This window comes from Eptatretus burgeri, chromosome 14 (genome assembly GCF_056783735.1).
Source record: "Eptatretus burgeri isolate ZD-2024b chromosome 14, Ebu_testis_v1, whole genome shotgun sequence".
In the NCBI taxonomy this organism is placed as follows: Eukaryota; Metazoa; Chordata; class Myxini; order Myxiniformes; family Myxinidae; genus Eptatretus; species Eptatretus burgeri.
Window position 1 is genome coordinate 31,680,756 of NC_140974.1, and position 12,500 is coordinate 31,693,255.

Below are 12,500 nucleotides of genomic sequence, written 5' to 3' on the forward strand. Positions count from 1 at the left end.
TGTATCTCCACACTTTTGCCCTGATGTTTGAAGGTTCGCTTACAGGATGAGGATGAGCTTTCCAGAGGGTTGATTAATTAGAGGTCGCGAAAGTACAATCGAAGGTTTGTGCAACAGTTGTTTTCCTGTTTCAATGACTTAATGAAAAAAATATCAGCAAGTTTGTACTCCATGTTTACAGGCCATTAGCTTGGGTGTTTGGTCCAGAGGTCTGCCAGTTACTAAGTTGGGGCCGATGCTCACTATCTTACTAGCCAAGCAACAGTGACGGTTTAACATCACAATTGAAGGCAAAAGCTTTTGGAAATTGGCAAATGTGGTGCAGTACAACCCCCTAGCCCTATTTCTCAAGCCTTCCAAAGCTTGTTTACCCTCTTGTGACTGTTATTTATACACTGCTGCTGTGTATTCCACATGAAATATGGCTGCCTCTGCTTCTCAAGCCTCTGCATCTCTGCTGTGTGTGCACCTGTTTATGTCTGTTTGGGACGGGGCCTCACAGGTCATGCTCGACAGGTCAGGTAGCCTCATCTGCAAGAAAGAGAAGAACGAGCAAAGGGATAAAAGGCATACTTGGATCCCATTATGCTAATGGCTGTTCACGGGCTGTCCACTATGTTGTGCTTTTAGCCTTTCCGAAGCAGTACAACATTGCAATTTTCCAATCTACTGTAATCACACCCATTGTTTGTGATAGAGGAAGAAAAAAAAATTGGCAGAAAAGATAGAGTTGAGCCATAAGCTCGGGATTTAAGAGCTGCCAAAAGAGGAAGAACGTAGGATGACAGAACGCTGTACAACAAAATGGAAGGAGGTAAATGAAGCATCAGAGAGACTGGGTGCCATTGCATCCCCAGATGTCAGCTGAGTCAGCACTGGCCTGTGGAAAAAGGACACCTCCCTTGTGAGGCCTCTTGGCCTTGTGTGTGAAACTGGGCACCGAGGGAGAGGGGCACGCGCTCACCGTGCTATGTGCATTGGCAGCACAACGGCGGTGTTTTACCGTGCGTAAACAAGCGTTTTCAACCTCTTCACATGCGTAATGCTCGAAGGCCCCAATTGATGCCGCACATGTTTCATCATGGCTGGCAGAACTTTGTGCCTGTTTTGAGGTTCAAATACTCAGTGCGTACCTTTCGTCGCGGAATATTTGACCTGCACCCCGGCCCGCTGAAATTTCAAGGACCACGCCCCTGGTCATGGTCGTGCCGTGCACACTTTATTGCTGTAGACCAGTGGTCGATGTGTGGTCATCCAGAAAGTGTGGTACTCGTATTATCTCAGGATTCCTTGACCAAGAGGTATTTAGTATCAAATGTAGAAAATTGCTGTGGCTTGTGAGAGAAATTGAAGTGCAATTGAGGACACAAATTTGCTTCTGGCCTCACGTGATAGGTCGGTTGGGTGTCTCATTTATCATCTTAACTTTCAGTCACTTTTTGGGGTTTGGGGTTTTTCTTTGGGTACTCTTAATAAATGTTGCCAATGTGTATCGGTGGTGTATTTGGGATTACCACTGTACCAGCTTGGTGTGCAGACTGTCTCAAAGGTGAAAAACCAGGAGACCTCCTTTTCAGGTTACCTCGGTCTGCCTGACGACCTTGTCAGCTTGATGTGACGATTGTAAAAAAAAAAAAAAAATTTAATTATAATTTTGATTGAAAAGAAACCTTTCTTCTTGCGAAGTGTTAAAGGACTTGTTTAGTGTTGTAAACACACGCACAATGGAAATATAGTAAGAGTGTTGTAAGGTAGGGATCCTGTTTGTCCGTTTTAGTCGTCAACTTTGGTGGACCTGAAACGGTTCTGTTGCACAAAACAAAAGTATCAATTTGTGTCTTTCCATAGACACGTCAGCCATTACTTTCTCTTGGACGCTGCCAATGAAGCCTCGAGATTTTGCACTGGAAAGCCGATAAATTCGTGGGTCAAGCTGTGGCTTGGCAGTGGCTGTGAGCTGTAAAAGAACTAAGCACTTGCTGGGTCACGCGTGACTTCTCATTCGAACCGTACTGGGAGTGCCCCATGGAATCTGCGGAAAAGCCGAGGCATGTCGCACACGTGTGAAACGGGCCATGGCCGACGGCCCGCGCAGGAAGCAGAGGCCCGAGGAATGGACGGAGGCGAGATGCATGGCATGGCACGCACTGAGCCGGGGAAGGCTGCGGCTCGAGCGCCTCTTCGTTAATCCTTCCTGGGTGGGGTTTTGGTGGTGGTGCTCGGATCGTTTGAAGGGTTAGGTGTGCGGTAATCCGTCCATCAGTCTGGCATAAGGAAGTGGAAAGCGTTAAGCTGCACTGTACGTGTAACGCAAACACAATCCTGCTGGTCAGACAATGCTGAGCAGGAATAGAAACATTTCCTCTTGTTTGTGCGATTATATTTTCGTCCTTTGATTTGCTGATATTCTGTTCGATGTTTTGTTCGACGTTCAATTATATTTGAATGTTTTGACATCACTGAGCCGATGTTTTCAGATGCCAACATTAGTCAGATTAGTTACATTGGAAGAGTTGCCGACGGGGTCGTATTCCCTTAAACAGCGACTCTGCAGTTTGGTAGTTGATACCGTAGTGTGAAAGCCGACAGCATGCAGACACAAAACGCCCAGTCATTAGCTCAAGCGTCATGTGATCCGAAGATTGGTGTTGTACTCTTGTGTGTAATTGCCGGGCGCAAGGTTAAGATTGATTCTCCTGCAATTTCCCTGTTATTCACACTCAACGTGTGATGGCAGAGGGTTGGGTATCATGGTTCATTGGTACTTATCACCGTTGGCTTCGTCTTGTGAACCTATCATCACCTTATCACTGTTTTCGTTTTTGTTAACTTCAATTTGTCCTTGCGATGAAACTTTGCCAATAAATTCGACTTGATCGGGCAAAATGATGTTTTAAAATGACTGAAAGGGCAACCGAATAACAGGGCCTGCTCACTGTTTGGTGAGCTTGAGCCGTAAGCCGGTCAGGGCAGCACTGAAAGGAACACGGCTGCGTGTGACTGTGCATGATGTGTCTTTTGCAGACGATGTCTGCAGTTACAGTCCAGTTGGTAATAATGAAATCTAAGTGTGCTGAGTGCAACTGACCCGTTCGGTGATGCGTGAACCCGTCGTAACATGCTGCCGTGACCTCAGGTTCGTGACCCAGTGATGTATGTGTTGATCTTTTCCTATTGTTTCCAAATGTCCTTGTCCTTCATTTCATAAATCTACGACATCCTCTGTGAGCCGTACCTGCTATAAACAACTCCAGCGGAGGGATTAGGGATTGGTAAAAGGAATGTGTTTTGTCGTTGCTTGGACGAGGTTAATTCATTGACTTCTCTTTGTAGAACCTTGAACTATATTTCTGGTAGGCCTATATATTTGATCACTATGGCCCGGCGCACGAACACGTGGTTACGTTATGGTGGTGAGTTTGCCACAGAGGAAATGAAGTACACGTTTATGGCATCGTCACCGTGAGTCAGGCCCAAACACAAGTTTGTTCCATCATTCAGAAACACCATTAAAACATCCTGCACTTACAAACGACCAGACGGTCACCTCTGGCTTCAGGGTTTGTAAAGGATATGGCCAATTCGCACGTTTATCGCCGACCAAAGAACCCTCTGTTATAGGATCATGATGTTACATGACCCCCCCCCCTTGCTGTCTTTAAACAGTCACATAACATAGCACACAGAGGTCAGATTTTATTATAAATACTATTTTCTAACATGGATAATGGGGACTGTGGATATACACCTTATTGTGGATGAAATGGTTAACACACAAAGCAAGTTTAGTTTCAGCAGAGGATTCCCAGAATCGTCTTATCAGACTGGAGGCAAGGACCTAAAACACAGTCTCATGATATACTTTAGGACCCCCTGCTCGAAATACTGCAGTGGACAAATTCCCTTTTCGGTCGACCATAACTGTCCATGAAAGGTATCTCCCCATTAGTCAGACTCTCCTTGTGCTTCGGATCATCCTGAGACGGCACGTATCATGACGTCATGATTCTGATGTTCACGAAACAATTCTATGATGAGCATGGTTTTAGAAATATAGAAATACTTTACACCCCCACTGTTTGTGCAAACGATGTTTAAGATAGCTCAGACAATCCATCTTCCTTAATGACATCGACGTTTGGAGAAAGGATGTTGTCCAAAATCAGACGAGCCTCAAATTGCAGCAAAGAAACTTATTTCATGGACTTACGTACGTCGAGCTGGCGGGTTCTCGACGATGTCCCTACCGATAACTTTCCACCTGGGAAAAGTGATTTGGTATCTTTCTTGGCCAAAAACATTCACTCGCTTGATACCAGAGATGGAGATGCCAACAAAAAAGTATGGGATGGATCAGTCCTTGTTTCTTAGTTTTGGGCATTAATCTACTGGGATACAAGCGAGCAACAGTTAATCATGATCACCCTATTTTTCCTTTTTTCTAAAATGGCCTAAATTTCCATCAATTTCCTGGAGTTTGTATTTTAGATGAATAGGCCATTGTTCTTCGGCTTTGGGTGCATCTGATGTGCATCTTGCTGCCCAGAGATTCTACCTGCCTGAACCTTTACCTGTGTTGACTTCTACTCTTCTCGTGGGAATATAGAACTGTGGGGTCTCAAGGGTACGTGGAGAAACCCTGGTGCACTTTTTTGTTTGTTTGAACACATTCAATTAACTTAGCAATTAGAGATTGAAACTCATTATCCAAGGCACCCTCTGCTCGGTAGTCTCGTACCTGCTAACCAAAGACGCGATATCAGCCATTAAAACTATTTCCAAACTTAATCGATGCAATAACCGAGTATTTGAATTGGCCTCATTTTGTGTGAGCATAGAGTTAGACAAAAAAAAAAAAAACATAGACTGGAGCTTTCAACTACGAGTCACGCTTGTTGATCGAACATAGCACGGGCACGCCTGAGCTATCCGTTCTGAGCTAATCCAGCATCCCAAAATATGATGATGGCTCATGCATGTTCACCTTTTGGCACCAAAGCCGGTATAACGGCATTGAAAGCAACACAATGGATGCTGGATTTTGAAGGAAAGAGACATCACAAAAGTACTTGAATGGATTGAGCATACTCAGGTGCAAGTAGTGGCTTCGGTTGTTTAATCTGTTGTTGTTGTTTAATCCCGAGCAAGAAAAGAACGTCGCCATTGAAGTTACGTTTCATCATCGCAAATAAGCAGAAACTTCATTTCATCAAAGGGAGACGTCGTACTGTCCTTTTGGAACAAATGAATCGTTTGACGTTGAGAAGTCCTCGTGATGATCACATTCACGGAGAGAAATACAGAAGTCACCGCAGCTTGTCCTGTCGTCTTGATGATGGAACTTGAGAGAGGTAGAGGTCACTTGTTCGTTAAAGGGAAATGAAATGTCGGAGGGCTTCAGAAGGTACAGGCATGGCACTCGGCACACACAGCATGAAGAATATTTTCTGAATTCATTTTCTTTGGCACACAAGTTACATTCAATAAATAAATTATCATCGTTTTATCAACCTTCTCTGTCTGTCTCTCAAGGTGAACGCATGTCAACGTTGACACATAGAGATCACCTCCATGGTGCTCCAGATGTGATTTTGGTTCAAACTTTTCCTCTTCTTTTATTTTATCCATTTTTAACACTTACGAGCAAACAGATCTCTGAGGCTCGGTCGTGTTAAACAGATCCCTTCTTGAAATCTCATATGCATGGAAATGAGCTACAATGTGACGGCGTGATGGTGTGTCAACCAATCAGTGGGTCACGTGATCAAGCATCTCTTGAGAGCTGAAATAGTAATTTTTTATTTTTTTAAATACCTGCTACTTTTAGACCTGCCCGCAAGCACATCACTATGACAACAACTTGTTAGGACAAGGTGGGAAAAAACAAGCTTCTTGCTGAAACGAAGGCCCTTTCGATGCAAAAAGATACCCAGAGCCAACCAGGCAGGGGACACGAGCACGTGGAATCGCACGGTGTCCCGGCTCACGGATTTAGTATTTCGGACACGGAGAATGCTGCACGATTCCTCGGTGGATTGATTCGTCTCCAGATATTTTATGGATATATCTCCCCCATCGCAAAGCCGTGCTTTATGAAGAACCTGGAAAAATGAATAAGTGCAAGAAAAACCGCCTTTGCAGTTGCACGTCGAAGCAATGGAGTGTTTTGGAGGTAATGAGAAACCGAATTGAAATCGTTTACTCCACCGCCACAATGCCCAGGCAAAATATTAATGAATGCCGGTAAAATCAGACAGCCTTATGGAACAAAATCTTTGCCGTTGTTGCATTTTGTATTCTACAGACCCGAGTGAGCCGTCTGACATTGGGTCGGCAATAACTATGATAATACATCGAGGGGTATCGTCATGAGCAACGGTGTGGCCGGCTCTTTTGTCCACACGGTGGCTTTATTGAGCTGCACGTCCACACAGACGGTCTTGAAATGGCAATTGTTGCAGAAAACCACCTTGGAAAGCACATCTCTCATCACATCAGTGGGCCTTGGTGCATTGGACCTCCAGATTTCTATGTGGCACTGTGAGTAGCAACAGAGGCTTTACAGTCTCGGCATTGTGTCACAGAAACCTTGAACATGAAACAAGACAAGCATTTCATCCAAGAAATGGACGGACTGCATGTTTTCCTTGCTTGTGACCAGTCGAAATCCTGCTAACACTGGCCACCGGTACAAAGCCTGCTCATGTGGCCCACCGGTACAAAGCCTGCTCACACGGCCCACCTGTACAAAGCCTGCTCATGTGGCCCACCGGTACAAAGCCTGCTCACACGGCCCACCGGTTCAAACCCTGCTCACCCGGCCCACTGGTTCAAACCCTGCTCACACGGCTCACCGGTTCAAACTCTGCTCACACGGCCCACCGGTTCAAACCCTGCTAACACTGGTCACCGGTACAAAGCCTGCTCATGTGGCCCACTGGTTAAAATCCTGCTCACCCGGCCCACCGGTTCAAACACTGCTAACACTGGCCACCGGTACAAAGCCTGCTCATGTGGCCCACCGGTACAAAGCCTGCTCATGTGGCCCACCGGTACAAAGCCTGCTCACACGGCCCACCGGTTCAAACCCTGCTCACCCAGCCCACCGGTTCAAACCCTGCTAACACTGGTCACCGGTACAAAGCCTGCTCATGTGGCCCACTGGTTAAAATCCTGCTCACACAGCCCACCGGTACAAAGCCTGCTCACACGGCCCACCAGTTAAAATCCTGCTAACACTGGCCACCGGTACAAAGCCTGCTCATGGGGCCCACCGGTACAAAGCCTGCTCATGTGGCCCACCGGTTAAAATCCTGCTAACACTGGCCACCGGTACAAAGCCTGCTCATGGGGCCCACCGGTTAAAATCCTGCTAACACTGGTCACCGGTACAAAGCCTGCTCATGTGGCCCACCGGTTAAAATCCTGCGAACACTGGCCACCGGTACAAAGCCTGCTCACACGGCCCACCTGTTCAAATCCTGCCCAATGCTAATGAAAAGCAATTTATTCCTTCTGCAGTGACGGTTGTGTAATAGTGTTCAACAACAGAAAAGCAACTGTCTCTCATGCAGGAATTTACCCATGCATCATTGACCAGGATAATAGAGAAAGGTGTGTTCAGACATCAGGGAGATTCACATTGGTACCCGAAATGCAATTGGTGAATACTGAACCTATTTATTTTTGAATATGCAGGTCGAGGCTCATGGAAGAGTTGGGTGGTTAAGGGCAGCAAATGAAAGAGAGAGAGAGAACAGATAGACAAGGGACGTACAGGCAATAACCACATGAACTAGAACAGCACGAGGGAGAGCGCATACTTCCGTCAGGCTGAGCAGTTTACGTGTTGTATCCCACTGATAGGCTGGATCTGGATCCATACCTGAACCAAAATCTAATCGGCTTGTTCTTGTCATCGAGCCAACGCATCGACCTTGTTTTGTCATCACCCATCCGCAACTTTTTCGGGATATCGTGCTACATATCGTTTTTGGGCCCCATCTCTCAATGGTGAAGAATCACTTTACTAAAGTTAAAAAAAATTCTCGAAAACTGATCCGGATCCGCATCTTGATCATGCTGTTATATATTATCGGTTTAGCACTATATCTCAATGTGGATGAATCACTTAGAAATTATCAGATCCGGATCCAGGTTCGAATCTTCACCAAAATCGAATCAGTTTGTCTATCACACACCGAAACTGCCCACAAAACTTCATCTGGATCTGTCTACAACTTTTTGAGATATCCTGCACACAAACAAACAAACAGACAGACAGAAAGGGGTGAAAACATTACCTCCTTCACCTTCGGTGGTGGAGGAGAAGAGCAGATTGGGACCATGCTCTGTGCAGAGCGTTGGTGCTGTCTAAGCAGTCTCCTTGACGAGTCACCACTCCGACACAGGATACCAGCAAGCTGGCACTCATTTTGCCGACTTCGGAAGGATGATAGGTCGAGTTAACCCCACCTGGTATTAATTCAACAGCTGAGCGGGATTTGAACTCAGGACTCTGGGATCCAAAACCCACCACCCGAACCATTAAGCCAACACCAGGCACGGTGTAGTGGTAGAGTGGAGGTAAAAATATAGAAAACTCAATCTCTGAGTCAAAATTTTAGTGGAGTCGGTGTGACGTTGAATTATGGTGTTTCCTTAATTTTGTTCTCTGTGTTATTGCCTTCCGCCAAAGGTGTATCCTGCAGCAATCATGTGTTCGGAAAAATGTGAGCATGTTTTGGCCTACAAGACCATTACGTCACATCGATATGGACCTTCTCTCGTGTTTTTGCAGTCGTTTCCCTTCCCACGTTGGAAGCGAGTATTCCATCACACACCTGACTGTAGCATTATAGCTTTTGGTCTTTATACGGAGGTATTGTGTTTTTTTTTCTCCCTCCGAGAGATGAATCTGAGGTTATCATAATAAGTTGCCTTTGAGTTTAGTCTTTCCTTAAATGTAGATGTGGCTGGGCCTAATCAGGCTTTTATTACCTCCACCATCTGTGATGAACGGAGATTATGTTTTCACCGCTGTCTTTGTGTGTGTGTGTGTGTGTGTGTGTGTGTGTGTGTGTGTGTGTGTGTGTGTGTGTGAGTGCGTGTGTGTGCGTGCGTGTGTGTGTGTGTGTGTGTGTGTGTGTGTGTGTGTGTGTGTGTGCGTGTGCGTGCGTGTGCATGTGTGCGTGTGCGTGTGTGTGTGCGTGTGTGTGTGTGTGTGTGTGTGTGCGTGTGCGTGCGTGTGCGTGTGCGTGTGTGTGCGTGTGTGTGTGTGTGTGTGTGTGTGTGTGTGTGTGTGTGTGTGTGTGTGTGTGCGCGTGTGTGCGCAGGATACCTTGAAAAGTTGTGGGTGGATTCGGATGAAATTTGGTGTGCATGTTGGATGTGTGACAAGGACAAATTAATTCGATTTTGGTGAAGATCTGGATACGAGAATTATTTAATTCTCCGAGTGATTCTTCCCCGTTGAGAGATCGGGCCAAAAACGATATAGTGCTGTATAGCATGATATTTCAAAAATGTAATGGGCCCATTATGTTCTCGTGGATCAGGCATGACGTGGCGGAGGTTTGCACTCTACCGAGTGCCCTTCTAGTTTTAATGCTTATACAAGGCATGTGGAGGAGATGTTTGTCACGTGCAGGACATGGACATTCAGAGACATCAGTGTACATTTCCATGAATTACAAGGACATTTGTGGAGGCATTTTCTATGAGATATGATGACATTAATATATGATGGACGGATAAGTTTGGGATGCAGGACGTGACCCTGGATTCCCTGCATCATGAGTTTCAGATGGTTACGCTAACCAGGCCAAACAAAGTTACTTTATAACTTTATATATGATCAATTATGTGAATATTGATTTACAATCAGCAACAGATTTCACTCTGCAAATCAGGTTCAACACTACCTGTCCTTTGTGAATTGTCCATCGTGCTTCGGTGTTTGTCTAATGATGTACAGAATGTGATCTCTTTACTGTAATTGCTCGATCTTCTCACCTTCATTCATTCATTTATTTTTTTTTTAGCTGCTGTTGTATTTGTGGAACAACTTCCTTATCCTTTTGTGCATTCCTACGAGCATCTCCAGACCTTTTGAAGCAGTCCTTGAACAGCTCGTTTCAAACTCAGTGTGTACTTGTGACCTCTGTATTCCTTCTGGTACACCCGCCTGCTCCTTTAGAATACAGCTTCTCCATGCTATCGCCCCAACATATCCCTACACACATCAAGTCAAACGTCCTAACCCGAACCGTAACCCGAAGCAATTTTCCTCAATACCATGTTCCCTCCTGTTCAGGTATCCTGAACTTTTATGGTTTATTTACCATGAAAGAAGAGGATTTTAACGTGAAAGCATTTTTCATTTGATTTATCCCTTGTAAGAGCATTATAGAGGAGGAGATTGGGACCATACTCTGTGCAGAGCGTTGGTGCTACCGAAGCAGTCGCCTTGGCTATTGGGCACAATCCTGGATGGGTCACCATTCCGACACGGGATACCAGCAAGCTGGCACTCAATTTGACGACCTCGGAAGGATGAGTTAACCCCACCCGGTATTAATTCAACAGCTGAGCGGGATTCAAACTCAGGACCCTCGGAGCCAAAGCCCGCCACCCGAACCATAAAGCCAACACCAGGCATTATAGGAGGTTGTCTCTTTCTTGAGAGTGACTCCCTGGTAAGTGAATTGAATCCTTTTGTCTGCATGACTAATACTTAAAATCAGATTAAGCACAATTTGTGAGATTGTGTGATTTGTTATGGACAACGATCATGGGAATGTTTCACATACCTGTGGTTGTTGGACGTTGTCCAAGCATTTCTGTGTCTCACGTGCCTCAACCAAACTCCACAAACGTACTTCCTTCATACCCCCTCTCCCCCCTTCTCCTCACCATCCACATTGCCCACATTGAATATCCCAAAGAGAAAGCACCAGTCGCTCTTACAAATATGTTCAAAATCATTCATCACGACTTTGAATTTTTAACACTGTTATATATTTTTACAGTTGATTTCTGCACTCATTTTATTGTTGTTGTTGTTGTTGTTGTTGTTGTTGTTGTTGTTGTTGTCTAAGGTCTCATCCATCCTTGCGGACGTTCCCGTAAAACGTTAATCTTAAATTCACACATTGTCGTCTTCCTGTCATACCTGTTTTGGTGCAAAAACCAGAACGGGCTGCATTGATGGAACCACCACCGGCTGCAAATTTTGTTGTTGCGTTGGTGGTGCATAAATTCCACCACATCCCAACAATGTGACTTAGCATAGGATTGTCATCTTATCAAAGCGATTATCGAATAGTAAAGTGAATCACAGATTAATTGAGCGCCCACACCGCTGGATGTTTCATAAGTACGTGCGCGAGGACCGAATGAGTGTAGAGTACCATGATAATGAAGGATAAAACGATATACTTCATCTTGTATATAAAATGTACAGTAATTGATGAAGTTTTGAAACAGCCCGACATGCTTGTGAATCAGAATGAGTGCAAATATCCCAATATTCATCGTTTTGCCTTTTTAATGAGATACAATACATCAAAGGTCTCATAAATAACAACAAAGTGCAGAATTATCTCTTACGAGTAGAGTACCCACCCGACGGGCGATCTTGTTCTCGGCATGCAACATGTTCTTCTGACGCATACCTTTATTTGGGCGGTGTATAGGCAACTGACAGCTGTCTCAGTCGCTCCCAAAAATAAAAATAAAAAAACCCGGGTTACATGCATGAAGCAAAAACATACCTACTGCTTGGAATTCAAAACACCTCACTATGCAGGAAAATGTGGAGACAGGAATACTGCACTGTAAATGGTGGAGACTTGTAATACCGTCTCCCACCTGGAGCAGCACTACACGGTGCACATTTACATGGAGAATTTGTGTCCTCCCTCTCCCCCCACCCCCACAAGACCAACAGCAAAGATAAAAAAACACCCCACACCCCTGTGCAATATTTAGGGTCATGCTGATCCTATCTCGCAAGTCTGGCTATAATCGGCCCAACACGATAGGAGGAGTAGCAATGTAGCATGCCAAACAAACGAATGAAAAATCACTCACAGAGCGACACTCGGTGAAACGGAACGGTACTGGGTCGAGAGCATACCTCTACCAGATTGAACAGTTTACATTTTGTATCCCACTGATAGGTCGGATCTGAATGCGGGACTTAACCAAAATCGAATCAGATTGTTCTTGTCACCTAACCGACTCCTCCACCGAGTTTTGTCATAACTCGTCCCCAACTTTTTGAAATACTGTGCTTCGTATCGTTTTTGGCCCCATCTCGCAATGGTTAAGAATGAGTTTTAAAAACCCTCAAATCCGGATCCGGATTCGAATCTTCACCGAAATTGAATCAATTACTCCTTTTATTTTCACACACCCAACCAGTCCACAAAGTTTCTGCGGAATCCATCCATAACTTTTTGAGACATTATGAAACTTTATATCATTTTTGGCCCCAT

The 12,500-nt window shown here is 45.1% G+C and overlaps 1 protein-coding gene across 16 annotated transcripts in view; it reads left to right on the top strand.

Moving 5' to 3' along the window:
- The window catches only part of LOC147012901 (muscleblind-like protein 1), a 236,258-nt gene that overhangs the window by 33,755 nt on the left and 190,003 nt on the right, over positions 1-12,500 (top strand). The window contains exon 1 of one of the 16 annotated variants that reach the window (XM_085854224.1): positions 1,185-1,301. The exons of the other annotated variants lie outside the window; for them this stretch is intronic. Within the exon in view, the coding sequence (XP_085710350.1) occupies positions 1,200-1,301 (102 nt within the window). The 5' untranslated portion in view covers positions 1,185-1,199. Of the gene's footprint in view, positions 1-1,184; positions 1,302-12,500 lie in introns of those variants that run through there. 16 annotated transcript variants of the gene reach the window in all.